General features: G+C 48.2%; 1 protein-coding gene across 10 annotated transcripts in view; it reads left to right on the forward strand.

Moving 5' to 3' along the window:
• PMCA (plasma membrane calcium-transporting ATPase 3) overlaps positions 1-21,628 on the forward strand; it is a 289,652-nt gene extending 268,024 nt beyond the window's left edge. For 9 of the 10 annotated variants that reach the window (XM_077631430.1, XM_077631438.1, XM_077631440.1 and 6 more), the window contains one exon: positions 4-5,338. In XM_077631430.1, coding sequence (XP_077487556.1) covers positions 4-558 — 555 coding nt within the window. In that variant the 3' untranslated portion in view covers positions 559-5,338. Of the gene's footprint in view, positions 1-3; positions 5,339-8,374; positions 8,444-12,810; positions 12,841-15,825 lie in introns of those variants that run through there. The other variant, XM_077631439.1, reaches the window with a different exon arrangement.
• Positions 21,629-21,919: the final 291 nt, after the last annotated feature.

Here is a 21,919-nt window from a genome sequence, read left to right on the forward strand (position 1 = left end):
CAGCTTCGGGTAGTGAAGGCCTTTAAGAGCACTCTGGAGGACATGGAGGACCAGCGTAGCATTCATAGCCTGCACAGCTTGCACAGCTCCCGCAGCCATCCGGGCGGCACACGGCCCATGTCCGACATCAGCTTCATCGACGAGGACGCCAAGAGCCCGTCACCGCAGAGCGATCAGCTGCTTCCGCCCCCAACGGCGGCGGCGCTTGTGTGCGCCGACGTGGCGTCGCCCAAGCATGTCGGCGCCAATGGCGGCCGCGGCGCCTCGGCGAGGGACGCTCTGCTGTTCTTGCGGCGGGGTCCAAGCCTCAACAGCGGCAACCACTTGCCGTCGTCGCAGGAGTTTGCCCCGCTGGTAGCCGAGCGCAACTCGTCGGCGCCGGCGACTCCGCGCTCGCCGCTCAGTGCCTCGTCGTCAAGCTCTTCAACGTCAGCCTCTTCACCGGTGGCCGGCGCGCCGGACAACAACAACCGGGCGAGCTTCTCGAACCCGCTCACGCAGGGCTACAACCTGCTTGCCGAGCCGCCTGTGAGCAAGCTGCACGAGACGAGCATCTGATGGAAGGGCCCTCCCCTCCACCTCGGTCCCGGTAGTCTCTGGCACGGCAATGTCGCCACGCGGAGTCGGGCTCTCGCGCGGGCGCTGGAGCCATCGCTCGGCGGCACGGCCGACCTGAGGCCACTGGTTTGCCACCACGTGTAGGACGTGATGAGGCAGCCAGGCGAGTGGGTGGCTGAAACACGTAGCCCTCACCCTCTCCCTGCAAAAAGAAAAAAAAATTGCACACATCGAAGGCGTTGCTTTGCTGCCCAATGTGGGACAGGCAAGTGCGCCCCCTTGAAACGCGGTGCATGCCACAGCAGGCTGCGGCTCTTGCTTATACAGGTGTCGCTAGGCGCGTCAGTGAGCTTTCCGCGTTGCACGGTGTTCCTGGTTTGCGCTTTTAAGACTGATCTGCATTGAATTGCGGCTTGCGTGCACCCGCTTCTTAACACAGGGCTCCCATAAGCTCTTCCCCTGTCAGTGCACTTTGCTGTCAAGGGCCTGCACCTGGCCTTCTGCTCCTCGTAACAGGCCTGTAGTGAGAAAAGGTGAAGACAAGCGTTGGCTTTTGATCGAAGTTGAGAGCTAAATATTGCATTCAACATTTTTCATCAATTATGAACAAAACCGCAAGTGCTCGATCATAGATGAGTAGACTACTGGCTTTCCCACAGCCCTGAACTGTGTCCATCTGCCACGTTGCACAGAACTTTTGCGGCTCAGTTTGCATGTAGCAGTGTGGAACTTAGCGATGCGCATATCTTCTCTCTGTGCATCACTCGTAGCACTTATAGTGCTTGCTCTGGATGTTAACGGGCAACGGATTGGCTTTTGGCATATTGGGATTAAGGTTGGAGAATGAGCAGTGCAAGTGGACAGTCTTTGTGTACTCTGCATGTGATTGTAACACTTGCTTTATAAAACCCTCATTCATTGCCATTTGATAGAGAAGACATGAGCTACCAATTTTAGCCAATGCTTGCATTTGCCACTCACATGTAGCTGTATCATTATGCAGGCATTTCAGCACTTTCCACCAAGCCTCTCCCATGGTTGTATCCACTGCACATTGTAAAAAAAAAGTACAGCTTTCACTGACAGGGGTGTAGCTGCAACATTTATAGGGATTTTTCAATACATCTATACTCATTAGTATAGGCTGTTTCCAGATACGTTAACTCAGGTAGTGCAGCAGCGATCAAATATAGCGTTTCCCATCCAGTCTTGGCCAACAGGCTACTTGTTTGTGTAGTGGTGTGCATAAAAATAAAGCATGTAGGGCACGATTGGCTTTGCTGCCGGTGGCTGTCTATGAGTGCGATGAAGCCGCAGCCATGAGGTGTTAGCTTTGGCCTTGCGGGATGGCGGCCGTGCCCCGAGCGAAGCCCAGCATGGTGGCAGTAATTGCGAGGTGGGCTCTTTGGCTCTCCAATGGCCATCGCCACATGCTCTGCCGATTTCTTGCTCTCCGTGGAGGCACTGCCAATCACCTTCCCCACCCCTCTTTCCCTTCCCGCCGATCTCTCGCGAGGACAGTCTTGCCCAGTTTGCTCTTGTAGATAAGCTGGGAACCCCCGCGGGTTTGTGTGCATCCGCCCACTGGCTCGCCTTCCCACAGCCAGGGTTCTTTGCAAGAATTCTACAACGAGAACAGCAGACATACGCACGTGAAAGGAAATGGTGCAGCCCAGAGCCTCCCGGGAAAGAAGTTGGTCTCTGCAGATGACCACTGTGTCTTGACTGAGAGAGGAGGTGGAAGAAAGTGCACACATGATTAGCAGCAGCTTCAATTGGTCCAGTGTCACCGAAGCTTCTTTTAACGCCAGCGATGTCTTTTTTGACTGTGCTCCGAACATTGTTCTTTTTTTTTTCTTTGCCCTGTGTGCTTAGTGCAGACGCAGAGCTGGAACGGAGTTCCTCTGGTTTCCTTGTACCCCCCCCCGCCCCCCTCGAGACTTGTCTTCAGTGATTCTTTGACTGTTTGAGTGTTCTGCTCTGTAGGGCCTTTCCCCAACCCCTGCCCAGTTGCAGTCTTCTCGTCGATCACTCGTGTGTTGGTTTGTGCAGTTTTTACTTGTTGGGCATCTTTTTTCTGGTTGGGAGCCTCGTCATCTGTCCAGTCCAGTATTCTGCAGTTGACATCGGCTTGCCTTGTTTCTTGTCAACCTGGGTGCCTGGACAGCAGGCCAGGCTGGCACCACACTGTTTTGCTTTTGCGGAGGAGCCACCGTGTTGTTTCTTGTTGGTTGTTGGACCTTGTGCAAAGGCACCCAAGAAGTGTGATATTTTCGAGCACACATCACAAAACGTGCACTCCGAGAACCTTTTGTCTTCTTTTATCTTTCCAGTGTCTTCGTGTACAAGTTTGCACAAGTGTACAGTTGTATGTGGGCTTGTTGCCCGTAATTTGCTGGAGGCTGTGAATGCCTTCCCTTCCCCTTGGTGGCACAGCTGTTGTTCTTTACAGTGTGTCTCTCTCACTCTCTTGCATTGTTTGCTGTTGTCTGTTCTTTTCTTTCTCCCATAGCACCCAGGCCCTTTAATGGAAAATGGAAATCCCTCTTTAGGTGTTTTTTTTCGAGGGAGAGAGTGAGAGAATAGTCGAAGGGGTGGAACTGAAGTTATCTTATTTCTTGAGAGAGAGACGTGATACTCTTAACAATGCTGCCAGTTGTCACATTTGTTTCATTCTGTTTAATTTTGCCTTTCAAGCGAGCCCGACATTGCATGGCTCAGTCGTGGGGCTCCAGTGATGCGGGCTGGCTTTGGTGATTTGTGCTTGCAGACCACGAGGTGTTTCAAGAAACGAATGCAAACCACTGAGACATACAAGTCAAAACAGCAAAGCCCCCTTCTGCATGTATGTGGACTGAACCCTTTTGTCCAGCCCCTTTTCTGCATTCGCTGCTTTCTTAAATTCATCGCATCCCTTTCCTTTTCTCTCTCCAATGGACCTTCCCTTGTGCTCTCGAGCACATACGAAGTGACGTGCAAGCTTTCGTGTAGCAGTTTCCACAGCAGCCCCCCCATAGCAGCTCTGTCTGTGTAATGCTGGTTATCGTCGTTTGGGTGCGGGATCGCTCGTCTCCACGGCGCTCCAGTTTGCGCAGGTTCACCAGAAGGATTTTACCATTTATGCATTGTGAGGAATGTGAACAAGCACGAGAGGCGAGAGAGAGAGGTATGAGTGCATGAAAGACAAGAACTAACCACACGTGGTGCCCGTCAGACTTTTGTAACTTTGTAGGAGGCTGAGCCGTCTGGTATGTGCGTGCATTTCTGCACACTTTGCGCGTGTAGTGGCAGGAATGCCATTGCTTTTCTTCTGTACACAGGTGTGTGCACTGCTATATGGCAGGGTGTATTCCTAGTCATGCATTTACAGCATGTGACCGTGAACGCAGCGGCAGGGGCAGGGAGTGCTGGCAAGGAGACAGATATGCAATTTCGGTGGAGCACACCTTTCCCCGCCATGGCCAGTGGTGTGTTTTTGCGTGTCAGTGCGAGCGTCCTTCAGTTGTTTCCTCCCAACTCCTTGCTGTGCTTAGCACCAGGTTCCTTTGAACCGTACACGGAAGCTAGCAGTGTCTAGGTGTGCCCTGGTAATTGTTGGTGGTTTTGCAGTTTACAAATGATGCCACACAGACACTTGACTGGATAGGGCTGATGCTTGCGCACATCTTTGGCTACTCTCTAGTGTAACCTGGAAGAGTGTAGCTACTTGGAGATTGAGGGCTAGCTAAGTCAGCAATGCATAAGCTGCCAAGTTTGGTGCAAAAATTGTTGTCAAAGGCTAGCTGAAGCTGTTGGGCAAAAGAAGCAAAGCTACTGGTGTTGCTGTTCCGGGCGGTGCCACGTTTGAGCAAATTGTAATACCAGCAGTGCAATGTGCTTGTTTGGGATGGGTGGTCCAACTGGGACTTCCCAGTGCTTCAGGGCTTACACCTGCACAGTGTAGTGTGTTCGCTCTACTTCGTGCCACACCGCTCTCCACCTTGATCGAGGCCATCTTGGTTCAGTGTTCCTTTGCGGGGATCTAACTTTTTGCCTTCAGTGACTCTGAATAAAAAGCATATTGGTGAAGATGGCTGCATTTTTGCCGTGTCTGATGTTGCAACGGTTCTCGCTAGCTGCCTCTTGTGCCCTGCGTACGATTGCTACGCAAATCATTCTTTTCATTCCGTGAGGGCTCTCATCAGCGTTTCATTTAAGGTATGGGATGTTCCTGTGGCACCTTGCAGGGACGATTGGCTTTGCAGTCTGAGAATCAAGTACCAGTCTTCCTGTAACTTTGGGTCTGGATTGAAGCAGCTCTTTCGGTGATGGTCCTTGGCAAAGCAGAGTCACTCACTCACCCCCACCCTCAATGTCCGCCCTATTCAACCTTTTGTCATCTCTACCTCTTCTTTTTTTTTTTTGTGCTTCCCCTTACCTTCCTTCCATTGTCATCACAACCTGCTCTCTGGGCACGTGCTTCTCTCATATGCATATTCACAGACAGACAAATGCACGCAACCTGTTTACTTGTGCTCCTGCGAGGTTCATGTTTGGGGCATCACGGGTCGTGTTTTTCTTTCCTCTATATATTCAATGTGTGTTTGCATCTTGGTGGTCACAGAGCACGAACAAACAACATAGACTTGTAGGCGGGCCAGTGTAAACTTTAGAAATGAGTACAAATATTCTGTTTCCACTTTTGCTCTTTCGCGGACTTGCCGCGGCACCTGCACATTATTGCGGGGAAGAAGGGACACTGACGAGATGGTTCACTGGAAAGGCTGCGGAGCAACTAAAAGGGAAACGTTGAAGCAAAAAAAAAAAAAATTTTCTCGAGGTCGGTCAAGTCTGATGACAGTAACGGTGTAGGGCTCTCTTCCTGACCAAGCCCCAGCCCCCATTGACGCCCCTACCGCCACGCCTCGCCATCGTACGCACTATGTCTATACGCTCTTGTGTGACTGGAGAAGTATGTGCATGCACAATTAACAGGCATTTAGCTTTGGAGAAAGGATAACCACTATTCTGCTTGCAACGGCGACAGGCGGAGTTTGCGCGCAGCTTTCATCTCGTAGCCAAAGCAGTATACCATAGCGGGCTAGCATGTGTTTTCCAACACAGACCTAGAGGAACTTGTGAGAATAACTTCGTCTTTTGCAGAAGCTCTTGCATCTGAAGCAATACCTTAGCACCATTGTAAGATATCGTTCCTTGGTTTTGTTTTTTATGGTGGCAGGACTTTGGGCATTGGAACAGGGAACTCAGACCAGTTCTAACTCTTGTCTTGCCTCCCGTCAAGAGATCATGTAAATCCTGCGTTTATGTTTGCTGGTTGGTTGGTCATTTTGTGAATTTTAAGAGGGAGAGAGTGTGTGTCCTGTAGGACGCACTTTATTGTGTGGTGACGTTACGAGATGCGAGATATTTTTTAACGAATGGCTCATGGCAACTGGTCACAAGGTACGATGCCGTATGTAGTCAGGTATTTTTCTCTTTACAAATACTCCCATTATTATTATTATTTTCGAGACCTCTAACAGACTGCCTGTTCAAGTCTTCGCATGAGTTATTGGCGCGTTGGTGGATTGTTACAGATGCCTTGTTATAAAGTTGTTCTATTGTACACAAAGATGACTTGCTGCATTTCTCGTGAGGTGTTTTGCGGCGTTTCTTGCGTTTAGTGTAAATACGAAGTCACAAGGTGTAATCTAGCAAATGTTTCACTCTTGACAAAGAGCAAAATGAACATTGTGGAAAGAAGGCCTTTGTTTCTCTGTTTCTTTCCTGTGGTTCAGTAGGCAAAGGGAAACCTGATGTACAAAAGAGGTGATCAAGCGCAGCTCTGTACAGGAGGTACAATAGAACCGTATATTAAACTGGAGATCCTGGAAAACTCTGGCACATGACGCCTTGTTTACTCGCTGCCGCCTGCTGCGGTTGCAGTGTGTTCTCTTCTCCCCGTTAACAACCGTGACGGTGAACTGTTCATGGTCCTTATAGCTGTATACAGTGGTACACCATCAGGCAGAACAGTTGCACACGGATTCAACAGTGCAGTGCCATTCCAGCAGCCTGTCTGTGAGCATCAACAAGCGTAAAATACTCTAGCACCTCGGTGATGCGTTACTGCTTCATATGATATCCGGTTCATATGCTCAAAATCGTCAGCTAATAAAATCTCCTATAGAGTTAAATTTTTTTTCAGGTTAGTACGTACCGAGATAATGCAGCTTTCTGGCATATACGACAATAACTTTGCCTAATACTGATTGTATGGCATGCTTATTGACTATCCGAACGCACGCAAACATCCGAGTGGACTAGTCTGCGGGCATGCGATATTGCTCAAGCCCACTGGTAGGCATTTTCTGGGGCAGCTTCTCCGCAACGCACACACGCTAGGCTGCGAAGCATACAACGGTGATAAATAAGAAGCCGTGGCTGCTCTCACCCTTGCCATCCCCAAATTGGTTGCGTTACCATTTCGTTCTCGCAAAGGAAAATGAAGATGCCGACAGAAGTCTACAAGCACCATAAAAGCTCTTCAGGTCTTGTACTGATTAGCACAAACTGGTTTTCATAGGAAGTGAGCGCCTGCAGATTCGTTCGTACTTTATTCTTTCGTCGCATTTTAAAAAATGTCCTGCTGGTTTGGATCACATGTTTCGTTTATAATACGCTTTTCCCTGCATTCTTTGGAAAATGTATCAGTGAGGTTCTTCCGTATTATCTGAAGCTGTTTACGAAGTGCTCAACACACATTGAGCACCCAGCAGCTCGGCAAACTTCGACCGTGTGGCACTGCAGCTTATAGTCGGGTAGTTGATGCAAAGTGGTCTGCTCATGGTGCCGTTTCAAAGTTTGCTCTTAGAAGGCTTCCATTAGGGACTTTCGAAATAGTGCCTACAATTTTGTTTGTTGCTCAAGAAGCCGGTGCACTTTTCACTTGGACTTGGCCGAGCAAGCCCTCATTTAGTCTCTTGCATTGCTTTGCAGTCATCTTGAGGACTTCATATGGGTTGGGCTCTAAGACTTGTGTTTGCAGAGGTTACAGTCGTCATGCCTTACTGAACCAAGAGAATATAACTGTACCTCTAAACTTATTGTGAGGATGACTGTCTTCAGTGACACTGAAATCCAGGCATCAGTTGTGTCCTAAGAACTTTTGTTCTTATGAGGGTGCTGTGTGCTGGTCTTTGAGCAAGAGTTGCTGCAGCAAAGTTGCTAAATGCAAAGTTAAAATCACCTGAAAGATGCAAGGAAAAGCATTGCTTCTGCAGTGTGAATAGCAAGGACCAAGGTGTAGGACTGGCATGTGTGTTTCATCTACCTCAACTACTGTAGCAGACATCAGCCACTGTAGCAGCTGTTGGCACAACACACAAGTAGACGACAATCATGCATTGAGCATTGGGCAGGTTAAAAGCTTGGGTGTGTGTTCACAAGACAAGCTAGAAGAATGGAGCCACATTTAATGCAAGAATTGCACCCGTCTTCAGGCTGGAGTTTGATGCATGGTCTGTGGACAACATTGACTACTTGATGCAACACCTAGTAGGTTGCCAGTGTTGTTACTTTGGTTTCACAGAAAAGGAGCTTATTGTACAGGTAGTGTGCCTGTGTCACTTGCTGTTCCGGTAATGTCTATTCGTAATTAGCTGCCTCATACACTGCAGTGAACGTGCCTTTTTAAAGGCGTGGTGGTTAAGCGGTTACCAGGGCTGCTGGCATGGGTGTGGATGTGTCTTTTAAGGGTGGGGTTCGGGCAAGAGCGTGACTGTCGGCCGTTCTGGCTGGGTTAATACTGACCCCCCTCCCGATGCTATTTCCCAAGGTGATTGGAGGAGAATTGCAGGATCGATTGATTCCAGTTCCCTACAGCAAGAGTGCAACAGATCAAGCTGTAAGACTCTTTAAGCTGTTGGAAACCCTCTTTTCTTTATGTCCTGCACCTTGTGCCTGCTGCGTTGTTCATCCATCTGATTTTGTGTTGTTTTTAACTCTGTAGCTGTTTGGTTGGATGGTAGTGCTAGAAGTTTACTAATGACCCTTGGGTCTGGCTGATGTGCCTGGATTTGCAGTGTGTGTCGACAAATTATTGGTTGCTTTCCAAGCCCTGCATTTTTTTTACGGAGTCTAAGATGCTTTATATAAACCAATGATATCCTTAGAGCTAGCATTATTTAACCCTACTTCATTTTGCTGCCCTTTGGTGCTTGAATCTGAAAGTGACATAGTTGAAGCTGTGCTAAACCTCTTGCAGAAACAGGCATATCAGCCTCCTCTAGCTTGCTTGTACATTTTTTTTTTGTAGGGTGTCACTGGGCTGCATGTGTCAGCTAGTGTTTCGTTTTGGCCTCTGGTGGTGTTAGTATTTCTTGTGCAGTGACAGTGAAGTGAGTTTCTCCTCATATGCGTGATGTGTAGTGCTGTTAGGTTGTCTTCCCTGTGCGAGTGTGGCTTGGCACTTAGTAATCCTTATGAGTGCCAACTCTAATCATCATGCACAGTCAGCAGTGTTGTCATGCACTTAGCTTTTATAGTGGCCCAGTGGAAATGTCTCTTTAATCTTGATAGCCAAGGCAGTGCTTTTTTTTTACCCCGAAGGCTAATGGAAATGCATACACAGATAACAGACAAGCACTGCTTGCATTTGTATTCATTTCTGATGGTCTCTGTAGCCAGTAAAATTTCTATTTTGGATGGAAGGGTTTCCTCATGACCATACATAGTTCTGAAGTTGAGCTTAAGCTTCAGCTGCTTATTGCCCTGCGTTCTGCCTAGTCCAAGTAGCAACGCCCAGGGAAGACTCTGTAGGTTGGGTTGACCTTGAGTTTGCTTTACTTGCGGGTGCGGTTTACCTGGCGTAAGAATCATGTCAGTAGCTTGTGTTGAGAGCCAGTTTGCCTGACACTTTGGCTCCTGTTTGGGCAGTGGTCACCTCGGGTGCTGCTATGCTTGTGACCAACCGTGTTCAGTCGAGGCTTTCTTCATGAATCGGCTTATCATTTCTGGAGCAAACTCAAATTGGTGGTGCCCTCTTAGTCCTGCATAGCAGTTTATGCTTGGCATGAACTTTTGGTTGATGTGTACAGGGCTGTGCGCTTTTCTCGAGTTTTTTTTTTTTTTTCAACACGGGCTGACTAGTTTTGAGTACTAACTGCTTGAGTTCGCTTTTGTTAGCTTCGTTCTGCACATTGTGAGAGTGATATTCTCATTACAATATAGTTGCATTATGTTGCCTCGTAGCTTTTCTTAGTGACTGGTGTATGAGCTGCGTCTGTTATTTGTTTTTGTTTTGTCTTATACTTTGTGGCAAACGTGAGCGTAAAGTGATTATGGCAAGCAGCCACTGTTGCTTTGATTTCTTTCCTTTGTTGGACACGAAGCAGCATCATTAGTGAAACACGCGATCAAAGACAAAACAAAAAAGTGGCAGCCAGTGTTGTGCACATGAACGAGACACATGAACAAGATAGTTGTAGTGCCGTTGCCTAGAGCAGGGGTGTTCAAAGTGTCGCCCATGGATCCATGGTAAGTGGCAAATCTTCTCAAGCATGGCCTTGCACTGGGCAGTATTTTGGTGCTTCGGTGCTCGTACTACATAGGGCTTCACTTTGAATACCTCTGACCTACAACTACATCCTCACCTTGATCTTTGCTTAACTAACACAAAAAATTTGTTCAACCCTTTCTATTTTCATGACAAAACTGTTCACTTGAAGTTGTTTGGTTCACTAAGCCTTGCTGTTGTTCTCCTGTGTGTAATAAGTGGCTGCATGTTTCTGAGAATGCTGACTGGAGCAGCTGCGATATTTGTTTTCCTTTCGTCATTACAATGTTATGTCGCAAGTTGTGGCTGGTCAAGCGTTCACTCATGATGAGTGCAGCCAGCTCATGTTAGCACGGAGCCCGCAGATGAAGTTATGATCAGGACATGAAATCCACTCTTCATTTATCAGGCTGCGAGGAAGAAACCACTCTAGGTTCTCTTTATTGTCTTGTGCAGAATTTAGTTTTCAGGCCCTCATGTATGCAGTCTCAAGAAAAAGGCACCTATGAGAGTGTATTGTACCGTTGTAGTTGTTTGCTGGGTTTTACTGCAAATGGTGGGAAGCATTGTGCTTTTTCAAGCAATTTTCAAGCAATGTAGCTCACATGTAGAATATGCAGTGCACGTGCAGAGTATGTAGCGCATATGTAGCTATGACCTTATTACCAGTGACTAAGTTTAGTCTGATCTGTCATGGTGCTGCAGTTACATAATATCAGTGAGGCTCATGTTAGTTTTTCAGGTACAGGCGCGGCCATAAGTAAGCGGAGCACGCGATTTTATTCTAATTGAAAACACCCCTTACCTATAGGGACAGAAGAAACATTGTTTGTCCATGAGAAAGCGCAATGGCATCCCCTGCCAGTATGCACACACCATTGCTGGCAATTTCGATTAGGCAACGCATGAAAAATTTTGGAAGCCAATAGCGTGCTCCGTTTACTTTTGTCTGCGCCTGTACATAGTACTGCTGCTTGTATAAGCAGCAGCATTGTTTTGTTACAAAAGGACTGTTTTGGGGGTACAAATTACCATGGCACTTTCCAGTCTTGCATTAAGTGGCCTGTCACAAACTTTGTTAAGCATAGTGCTTATCATAGTCTTAAAGGGCTCAGACGTTCGTGCGTAATCAGAAATGTAGTTTTTTCAAACAATTTTCTGGCTTGCTGGAGCATTGTGTGAGACAAGATTGTGGATAGGCTGAAGGCCTGGCAGTCCTCTTAAATTTCTTCGCTTGTCAGCTAACAAAAAAATTTTCTTCAATTTTCTGTCAATAGAAAAAAAAAACCATATAGAAAAGGTGTCATAGAAAGTGGTTCTGGAAGTTAAAAAGAACTTGGATTTCAACCAACAGCGAGCAGCACTTTGTCTGCGGTTTCCGTGGTAATGTGGACTTTTTGCACCATGCTTTTGGCTTTTAGTGCTTGATGTCTTTGCAGCTTGCAGCTAGAGCTGAGTCTGCATTGTGGACAAGAACAACTTGCATTGTGCACTGCTTGATTTTAGCATTTCCTGTTGACCCGTCTTCCATCAGCTGAGTGCGCGGTAGCGCGCCTACGACAGCCGTTGACTGCTATGGAATGTGTGTTCTAAATTAGTGTTTCTTAGCTTGTCTCACACATTTACACCCCTCGCACTTAGAGTAGTTGCTGACATGTTTTCGTGGCGAGTAGCAAAGTTATAAGTGCCCTTAGCTTGCTATAGCGATTTGCATGGTTACTTGGGTACTGGGTGCATTAGTTTTAGTCCAACAAATCATGACCTCATTGCTTAGGTTTTTTTTTTTGTTACAGTGTCTACTACAACTGCGTCATTTCGGTTTGAATTCATTTCTCTTTCTTTTTGTATAATTTACTCTCTCATGGAATCCCTTTCTCAAAGAGCTCTCTGGCCAGAAAACATTCAGTATGTTCCTGGCTTTCCCTCCTGTGGCTTTGGTGAGATAGCCTCGGTAGCTGAAGGGCTAGTCATGCTTTATGAATTTTCTGAATTCAGACTTGTGGACCGTAACTAAGCGGACTGGAGCACTGACAAGTGACCCGTGTTTCTAGCGAACTTCATGTTTTGGAATCATTGTCACTTGGTTCACAAACCGCTTATCTGGTCATCCAGCAGTTCACCCGCACTGGGTGCTCTGCACCATGATGTTAGGTTGGCAGTTTGCTTACTAGCATGGATGTGTGTGCACTAGAGGCTTCAGACGTTAGCCAGTGCTGTTTGTATGTACATCAGCATTGCAGACTGCCTTCGTTGATACAGTTTGCACTAACACTGCTCGTATGATTTTTTGCCCATCTTCAACTTTCGATATTGGATGGACTGAATACTAATGAGCACGGGCATGAGTACTAATGAACACTACTATACTCTTTCCTAACACTAATCTTAGGGTTCTCTTTATCTCGCAACGAACAGATAGTGATTCCGGTGCAGCACTTGGGATCATTTTCTTGTGCATTTTTCACTGCAGCCAGCAACGTTATATCCAACAAGTTGTGGACTTCTGTTGCCTTTCTTTGACAATGACAAAGGCTTTCTCATATCCCCTCTTTATTGTTTCTTATATTTTCTTGTAAAAAAGAAAGACACCTGTCTGCAAAACGGAGGCGCAACCTTTATGTTTATACCCTTGCTTCCCACTTCCTTTGTTCTTTTCTTTTTCTTTTCTGTGCCTCTAAGAGCGTGTCATTTACTCCATTTGTCATTTACGCATGCAGGCCTATCATTCTGATGTTTTGGCGAAACAAGTAAGTTGAAACCTTCAACTTATAGGCACGCACTACTGCGACGCAACTTGGCATGGACCTTCTCTCTCACTGTTTGTGCCTTGAGAACTGGACAGTTCCCTCCTCTCTCTCTCCTGGCGCGTGCCTAAAAGACCGGTCTCGCGTCCTTGGCATGGCAACTCTGCCGCCTCGCCGGCAGGCTTGCTTGTTGTCTCTTTCCGCCGAGGAGTTAGGTTGCAACTTCGTGTGCTGTGGTGGCGACTTGCTTCGTCTGATCTTGTGGTGTGGTGTGCTTTGCATGCTGCTGTCTTTGCCGCTGCTGCCAGTTTTCCCACTGCTGCTACTACTACCAGTGTTACAACGGCAGCTGCTGACGCTTATAGTGCCTCTGGTTTGGGCTTTATGAGGCTTCTTTTATATTTTTTTTCCTACGCTGTGCTGTGTAATGTGTCTGGTGGGCTTCTATTCCTTCCTTTAGCTCCCTTCTGTCGTCTTGTGGCATCGGCGACCACGTGCACTGCAGAGTGGTTTTGTTCCTTTTTCTGGCTCGAGGAGAGAGAGGGTGCAGTCTGTCCCTTTCATACATTAGTGCGTGCAGTGATGCCTGCTGTGATGTGAGTTCGGTTTGGAGCTGCGCGTTTGCTAGTAGTGCCCTGCTGACATGTCCTGCTTTGCTCTGGCTTGGTTTAATCTTTTATTTTTTTTATGTGCTGTGCTGTGTGCAGTGGCATTACTCTTTTTTTTTTTTCACACTTTCATAAAGATGAGACAAGGAGGTGAACAACAGACAGTTATGCCAGGGACAGCGCTTGCATACACAGTGCAACACAGCTGCCCTTTTTTTGTTTCGGAGGCCTCTCACTTTAAAGAAACGAGGGAATACAAGACACTGGACCCCCTTATTCAAAAGCTGCGTAGTGTTGCGTGTTGGTCGGTCACGTCTACTGCGGGCACGGCAAACGTTCATGGCTTTGGTGCCAGGTTCGTTGCTATCTTGGCTGTTTGGGTGGGTGTGGTGCCTGTGCATTTGGTTTCTTCCACAAGTCACCACTGTGTTCTTACCTGATGTGACCGACAGCACGCGCAGCGCCACGCGCATTTTACATTGAGGGTGCAAATGTGGAGAGGGGAAAAAAACTGTACAACTCTGTCGCACCTTGTTCTTGCCACGCATATGAAAGTGAGTGGTGCGGTTACAACCAGAAACTGCCAGAGCTCTGGCTCACCCACAAAAGTGAACGAACAGAACTGGAGCGGCGGCACCAAGACAAGATCCTCAAGAAGACGTCGCAGATCACTCACACACAACACCTGGCACAACCACCAACCCCCTACCCACAGAATGTCAGACAAGGAGACCTGCGCGGGACAGTGGAGGAACAAACCTACAACCTTCACCACCACAGGCACCATCACAACTGTCACAAACTGACTGTAGACATTCCCGTATGGGATTCTCCTTTGTTCTCTGCCTGTTGTTGACATTTTTGGACAACCTGCTGCGTGTAACACCAAGCTTGGTTCTTTGAGTGCTCAGTCTTGTTGAGTAACAGAACAGAAAACAAAACCATGGACTCACATGTGCATGCTTTGGTTTTCCACTCTTAGTGCGGTGTGTTTGCCTTTGTTTTTACTTGTTTGGCCGCTCATTTTGTTTGTTAGCGCTTATTCTGAAAGCCAACAGGCGTGCGGACAAGGAGAAAGGCACATCAGGACCTCCGTGTGAGCCTGCGCCGTGTTGTTTTGAGCTCCGGTTACCTCTAGGTCCTCTGGGCTGACTTTTGTGAGGATAGCAAAGACCTGTTCACAGCGCTTTTCTTTATTTCGCTGGGGTGTGCACCTTGGCAAGGTTTGTTCGCTGTGTGTTTTTCGTCTTGCCTCTCAAGTGCGCTGGCTATAGCATCAGTGGATACTATGGCCGTGGCAGCACTGAAGCCATTATATTCGCTCCTTTGAAGCGACTCTCCGCTATGGAGTGTGCTGCTTGGCATAGAATCCGCTGCTGCCCAGCTGCTATCGTATGCATGTGATTTTTTGGTATGTGCATGCAAGCCTTCTGCGCAGCTCCTCATGGAGCCAAGTGACTGGTGGCTGTGCCTATTCTGTGTTTTGTTTGGTGAGAACGACCACTCTTCTTTTAATTGCCTGTGGTCTCTGGGAGATTGCAAGTGTTGAGTCACGGTGATTGCAAGCTATATAGGTATGTGTACATTCAAGTAGTTTACCTCTTAGTGCTGTTCTCCTCTGAGCTTCTCATTTTGCCGGGCGAGTATTTGTAATGGCTTCAATAGCTTGCTTTCCCGTCTCTTTTTTTTTTTAATTTGACCTAGAGCCCGAGCACAAACTGGCCCTGCCACTCTGGGTCTTAAAGCATAGTACGGCGCTTGTCTGTAGAGCTAGTGTCTCGTAGCTTTTGGGGGTGCAACCTCTGTGCACTGGCGCTATATTGCCACGCACCATTTTTCATTTTTTTCCCCCTCGGCACTGTCTTGTATTTTTAGCAACCGGTTTTTCACATCTCTCAGCCTGAGCGAGGCAGTAGCCATGCGTTTGGTTGCCACTTCTCTTTACCAATATATGGGTGCTGCTGCAACTGCTTTGCCTTGCCTTTTCGACAAACTCTCTGCTCTTTTCCGCCTTTTTGCTGCTATCTGGCTGCGCTGCCTCTCATACTTTTTTCATTATTTTTGGTTCGTCTTTTGCGAGCATTGTTTGGTTACGAAGCTTCATTTGGTTCGCTCACGTTTGTTTTGCCGCATTTTGTTTTGAACTTTTCTCTCTCTCTCTCTCTTTCTCTCTGTCTCTTTGTTTTTGGTTTGGTACTCACACGTTTTTTTGTTGTCCCCCCCGCCCCGGCTCCCCCGTTTTGTTTCTTTCTCTTCCGTCCCCCTGCCTCCCGCCCTGCCTTCCTGGCTCTCCCGTGTTGTTCTCTTTGCTTTTCGGCCCCTTGCCCCGTCTTCGCCTGGATCCCCCCGTCCCCCGCCCTTTTTTTCTGGCCTGTTTCAGATCCGAGTAGTGAATGCTTTCCGCAGTAACTTAGACGCTCGCAATAATCCTGCCTACCAGACCGCGCTCCTACGGAAGGCGTCGGCGGCCTCCCCATCGGGCACGGGCACCGGCTTTGTGCGGTCTCAGCTGCACTCGCAGCAGCACCAGCAGCAGCAGCCGCACACGTCCGCCTCGGCCGGAGGGGGCTTCGCCTCGCCCAAGGAAGAGACGGCCGCGTCGGTGGCGCCCAGCGCCGCTGCACCGCCACCACCCCCACCCCGGGAGCCGCAGCAGCAGGCGTCGTCGCCCACTGCGGCCGGCGGCGCCAAGGAAGGCGACGCGACATCCAATCACAGTGTGGAGACTGCTGTGTGAAGAAGACCCCGCTCCGAGTTATTGGACGCGCACCACCACCACGATGATGACGCTTTTCATTATTCTTCCTTTTCTGTCTGTCGCGCGCTCTCTCTTCGCCCCACGATTCCCGTTGTTGATGATCGCGTCGTGCACGGCGCTGCGCCGCCGCCGCTCTGATTGTAATGTGTGTCTCAAGTCCGGCTACCCCTTCTCTTCACCACGCTGCTCGCACTACCGCCGGACGAATGTGCGCACCCCTGCACGTGTAATGCCTCCCCTCTTTCCCTTGACTCTCAGTGCACTGGCACTGGTTGTCGGCCCGCCGAACTTGGCTGCTGCTTCCTCCGTGGGTCGCAATGTTCTGTCGCGCCGCTACGAGACACCCTGTGCGCGTGTGTGCGTATGTCTGTGTGCGTGTCGGTGTCTAGGCCAGGCTTTTTATGCCGCGAACGAGAAAGTATAGCTCTAACTGGCGGCGAAGAGGGAAAGAAAAAGCAAGGAAAAAGTACGTAAGGAACCGGCCTTGAATAGAGGCTCTTGCGTTTTGGCCTGTTTCTTTTCTCACCCAGCTACGTCGGTGCACGCGCTTTACCTGTTTGAAAGTGCAGCCGCTCGTTTTGGCATGCTGTTTTTTTTCTTCTTCGTTTATTGCCAGTTCTTTAACGTAGCTCAAAGTTCACCTGCTCTGTACGTTCCGAGCAGAAACACGAGTGTGGCTTCCCGAGCCACACAACGCAGTCAGCTGGCGAATCCACAATATCCACAGCAGAACGATCCAACTTGGCAGGCGTTGCTGGCGGCCCATGTGTCCCCTAAAGTTGGGGTGCCTCGATGCCAGCGCCGTCGTACTGAGGTACCCCACTCGGGATTCGGGTTGTCTTCATGGCACTGGGCATTGAGGGTGCCTACCCAGGTCTGTGGGTTAGGTGCTGAGCTGCCATTGCTGCTGTTTCTGCTAGCCGACTGCCCGTCAATCAAAGCGAAGGACGCTCGAGTGCTGTTGACTGCTCGGGAGAGCGGGTGTGCGTCTTGTGTGATGCGTGCGCTGAACTTCAAGTTGTGCCGCTGCAACCGAGTTGTCGGAAAGAGGCGTCCGTTAAGTTTGTGCATATTCTAAGCTGGGTTTGGGAGGGGCAGGGGCGGACGTGCTTAGCCACGTTGCCCAAGCGTGCGAGCGACCTTTCTTTATTTTTCTTGCTGGTTTATGTTTTGTTTTGTCGTTCTGGACCCTGCTCTGGAAACTGCTTCAATAGTTTCGCTGCCCCCCCCCCCCCCCCCCTTTCTATTCTTGCATCTTTTCGCGTAGAAATCAAATGGAGACAGGGCTGCCGCACGACGGGGTTGTTAGTTACTGCGCAGTGCTTGCTGGATTGTACGTTAGTCGTATACAAATATAAATACTATTCAGATATATATATATATTATAAATATATATATATAAATATATGACGAGCATTTATTTTAGCATTACAGCGCGATGCCGAGAGTGAGTGAAGGGGAAGACAGGGAGATTGTGGGCGCGCAGTTAAAAACAAATACTAGTAGCAAAGTTTTTTCAGTACTCCGCCGGAGCTGGCGGTATAGCAGCGAAACGTAGTAGCGGTGCGCCAGTTATAAACAATGAAAAAAAAAATGGCTCAAACTGTACCCCACCTGACCTTTGCGCAAGCGGCAATTTTTTTCCTTTTTGGTCTCTGTAGCTTTGGCATGCTGAGAACTACAGTTGTTAAAAAAAAAAACGCGACATTCTTTCCCGCGCAAGATCCGTGCTCGTTCCCACTGTAAAACAAGGCCGCCTGCCCTCCCCAGCTCCCCTTTTCGTCATGACCAGGAGACTGTTACGTGAACGCCATGCACCCACCTGTATGTCGCGAGAGTCAGCATCTGTCCTTAGTCTTTGTGAAGGCGAAAGAAAGCTCGAGTGCGCTGTTTGTGTGTTTGTGTGCGTGATTGTGTACGTGCAGTTGCTCTCCTCCCAGAGGGTAACTTATAGGCGAAGACGCGTACAAAAGTTTGAGGTGAAAGGTTAAAACTAAAAATTTTCGCCCAGTGTTGTCCCCGCCCCTACATCCCGTTGCTTCTTCACTCTTGCCTTATGACCTCTCGTCCCGCGGCCTCCTTTGCAGCTTCCGCTGCTTATGATGCGCTAACCCGTGTCATCGACCTTGCCCCCCCGTAGTCATCTTCCCTCGCGTTGCTCCCGTTTTCCCGGATCCCTGAAAGAGAGAGAAATGCCTTTCCTCCGTCACCCAGTATCGACGAGAGAGATTCCAGTTTTCTTGGTGTTAAAAAAAAAAATCGAGAAAACTAATGCAAGGTGTGCAAGTTGCTGCTGAAGAGAGGAAAAAAAGTGCTTCGTGGACATACCAACTTCCCCTTTTTCTTTTTCCTTGCATATATATACATTATATATAAATATATATATAAATATACATATACGATATAAATATACAGAGAGATATACATGCCTAACCTCCCTGACCTTAACCAGCTCTCTATAACACGAAGAAGACGAGGAAAAAAAAAAAGTCACTCCTTTTTGTCACTCCGAGTATAAAATTGATTTGGTCGGCAACGCTGGCGCCAGCTCTGCACTTGTACAACGAATACGACGGGGTTTTTCTCGCGGAGAAGAGTCTCGGGAAAAACAAGAATGCTTTCTCATTTTACTCACTCGCAGGATGGCTGAGTTTTTCTTCTTTCTTTTTCCCCCCGTTTTCTCTTATTTTCAATTCTCATTTACCCGTTCTTCTGTGTATGTGCATGTCTTAACGGTTTACTGCCTCTTTTACCGCTGTCAGAGTCGGGGGAGGAGATAGGCGAGGTGATGATTCGGGGCATCGCAGACCACAGTGAGATGGGTATGAACCGGAGCGGGGAAGATTTAGGTAGAATTATAACTTCCACGGGAGTCTTATTACTATCGTTATCGATTGTATATTTTCGTGCTTTCTTGCTAACCTGAATCAGGTGCCTGACGTAACGAGTGACAACGCAAAAGCGAGTTTTGCCGGAATATGTGGCAGATGGCGACTGGTGGCAGCATAATGCGGCGACATGCGAAAGAGATTGGTGTCAGCTGCATACCCGTCACTTTTCCCGCATTCTTTTTATTTCGTAACACTAGCTCGCGATGCGTGTGCCTTTTGGTTGTGCGGCCGAGGAAAATGTATGTGGGTTGGCGGGAACATCGCAACAGAGGTGCCGACTGCCGTTTCTCGCTACGTAAGGGGAGGAAACGTTTAAACCGAAATTATGCAAGTCGGTGGTTTCTGGGCGGGTATGGGAAGCGCACAAAGGACTCGCGAAGACAAGAGGAAACTGCAGTTGCATCGACTTGACGCATGCGCATACTCGTCGATCCACACTTCGTCTTTATTTCTTTATTTTGCTGTTTTTTGAAGTGTTCCTGTTACCTTATTGCCCTTGTGTTGTTCCGCGTTTATAGTAACCTTCCACGAAACGTAGGCAGGAAAATGCACGACAGCGTGAAATCGCGCTGCCTCCGTGGTCCCTTTTCGCGCTCGAAAAGATTTTTGTTTTTGTTTGCGGCGCTCGTGAACTCGAGGATGGCTTTTTTTTTGTTTTGCTGCCAGTGACTTTGTTTGTCGGGTGACGTCACGGCACACTGCTCAGCGCATCGACACATCTATAGGGCCATTAGCCGTTCGCATGTTTCCAGGGAGCAGTGCGCGTCTCGTGTTCGACAGACGCTACTCGCCGCAGCTCAACCTGTCTCGAGAAAAAACGCCAAGCTATGTGGAATTCCTGTACGAGCTTAGGCTTGCGCAGTCATGTGAGGCAATTCATGTCAGGGGCCGTAGTGCAGGGACGCACGCTGTTTTCAGACAGTGGGGACATACTGTTCAAACACATCGACTAGCTGCAAGGAAGTGGCCGCCCTCTACACTTTGTTGTATAGCCATAACCTTCTCGGAAGCTAAACGCGATAACCGAAGTCCGAGCTTCGACGCGCCTCCCTACTCTTCGCGTTTATCCAGTGTTCCTCCTCTCTCCGTCTACGCTCCCCGGATGCGAAGCGCGTCCCCCGGGTCTGGCATTGTAAAACACGCGTGCTCGGCGCCTATAGCATCTCTGGCGATGCGGAAGCCCAAGTCTCCCTCCCCCAAATGAAAATGCGAACTGTCGCGGCATTAGCCGTTTTGCACCTCAGTTTTCCCCACTCATTTTCCCAGCATGTTCTTTTCAGTCGGGCATCCATCTTTCGTTTTCATTGCAGCTTGTTAAACGGCTCTCTCAACACACTTATACAAGTAGCTGACGATCCGTGGTTTGCATGGCTTTTTATTTCGTGACTTTTTTCCCACGTTTTTTTTTTTTTTTCACGTTCGCAGCACATGATAACTGTACCATGTAATAGCGCGGGGGCTGAGGAAATGTGCACATCCGACCCTGTGGTCTTGGGAAGAGTCTGGCCAATGCGAGGCTGGCGACGGGCGTCATAAACGTGTCTTCTATACCTCGAGGGGCGCGCTTTCTTTAATTTTTTTTTTGGCGGGAATTCCCCGGTTTCAGGCGGTGAGGTTCGTCGGGCGATGCGTTCGCGGTTAACGCCGAGAGTCACGCCACTGCACCGCGTAAACTATGCGTAACTGTTAGCGTTATCATTGCCAGTTGCTGTTACGGTCATGCATTCTAGTTCTTGTTTTGCTGTTGCCTTTCTTTCGTATTTTATTTCCTTCCGGTTTTTTTTCTCGATCTCATTTGAGGAACCAAGCTGTGTAGCTTCGCGCATCCGCCGGTCCGCGGGTGGGACGGTTTAAGATATCACTAAAGCTATCTCTAGCAACTGTAGGCATCTTCGATGGTAAACGATACCATTCTAGGGCCCATTTGAACTTTTTAAATGCTACACACAGTTGTGGTGTTAGAAGATAGATGTATTTCGCCTTTAAGTGTCTGGCGTCCATCGTGGTCAAGTTGGAAAGTCTGGGTGAATTTTTTTTTTAATGGTAGAACTCACGACTGCAATCATCTGCAAAGCAAACTCTGTCACTCTCCCTGTTAAACATTTTCTTTTTCACATCGCGAACGTTTCTGTATATCGATCTGCCTGCGTGCTTCTGGCGGCTGTCTTTAGCGTCGACATTTTTTTTTCTTTCTTTCTCAAGAAAAATTGTCATTGATCTACGTGCCTGTTGTTCAAATGTTGCTTTGCTTTCCTCTCTGAGCACTTCATGAAGTGAATGTTCGATAGAAATAAAAAAGTGAAAATTTCGAAAAAAAAATAACACCTAGTGAGACGTAAAACTCTGTGTTAATTATAATGAATGCATGCCCGCACTTGTTTTCAGGGGTAATTTATGCAACAACTTATCAGTGGTACGTCGCGGCAAGTGCTTTGCATTTGAAACATTCTGCATCATAATGACTGTTCAACGCCATTGTAAATGAATCATCAACTTCATCTTCTGTTGCGAAATAAAGTTACCCAGCTCTTGTGCGTGTCTTGTCTCTCTGGGCCACCTGGCGCGCCGACCACTTGTCTGCGCGCCATGCGGCCATGGCACCGGTCACGATTCAATCCAGCTTATGCTTTAGGTTGCCAGGTTTCACGCATACTATATGCGTCCTATAAGGGTAAATTTGAATTCGAAGTCCGTATCAAGGGAGGCTGACCGGGCTTTCCTTTATGCACGTTACGTTGAACGAAAGCACTAGTTCGAATAAACGGGAAGTCCGAATTAAACGAGATTGGCTAACGAGTTTCCACTGGTACTCAGTCTGCAAAAAT

The sequence above is a fragment of the Amblyomma americanum genome, chromosome 7, assembly GCF_052857255.1.
Source record: "Amblyomma americanum isolate KBUSLIRL-KWMA chromosome 7, ASM5285725v1, whole genome shotgun sequence".
In the NCBI taxonomy this organism is placed as follows: Eukaryota; Metazoa; Arthropoda; class Arachnida; order Ixodida; family Ixodidae; genus Amblyomma; species Amblyomma americanum.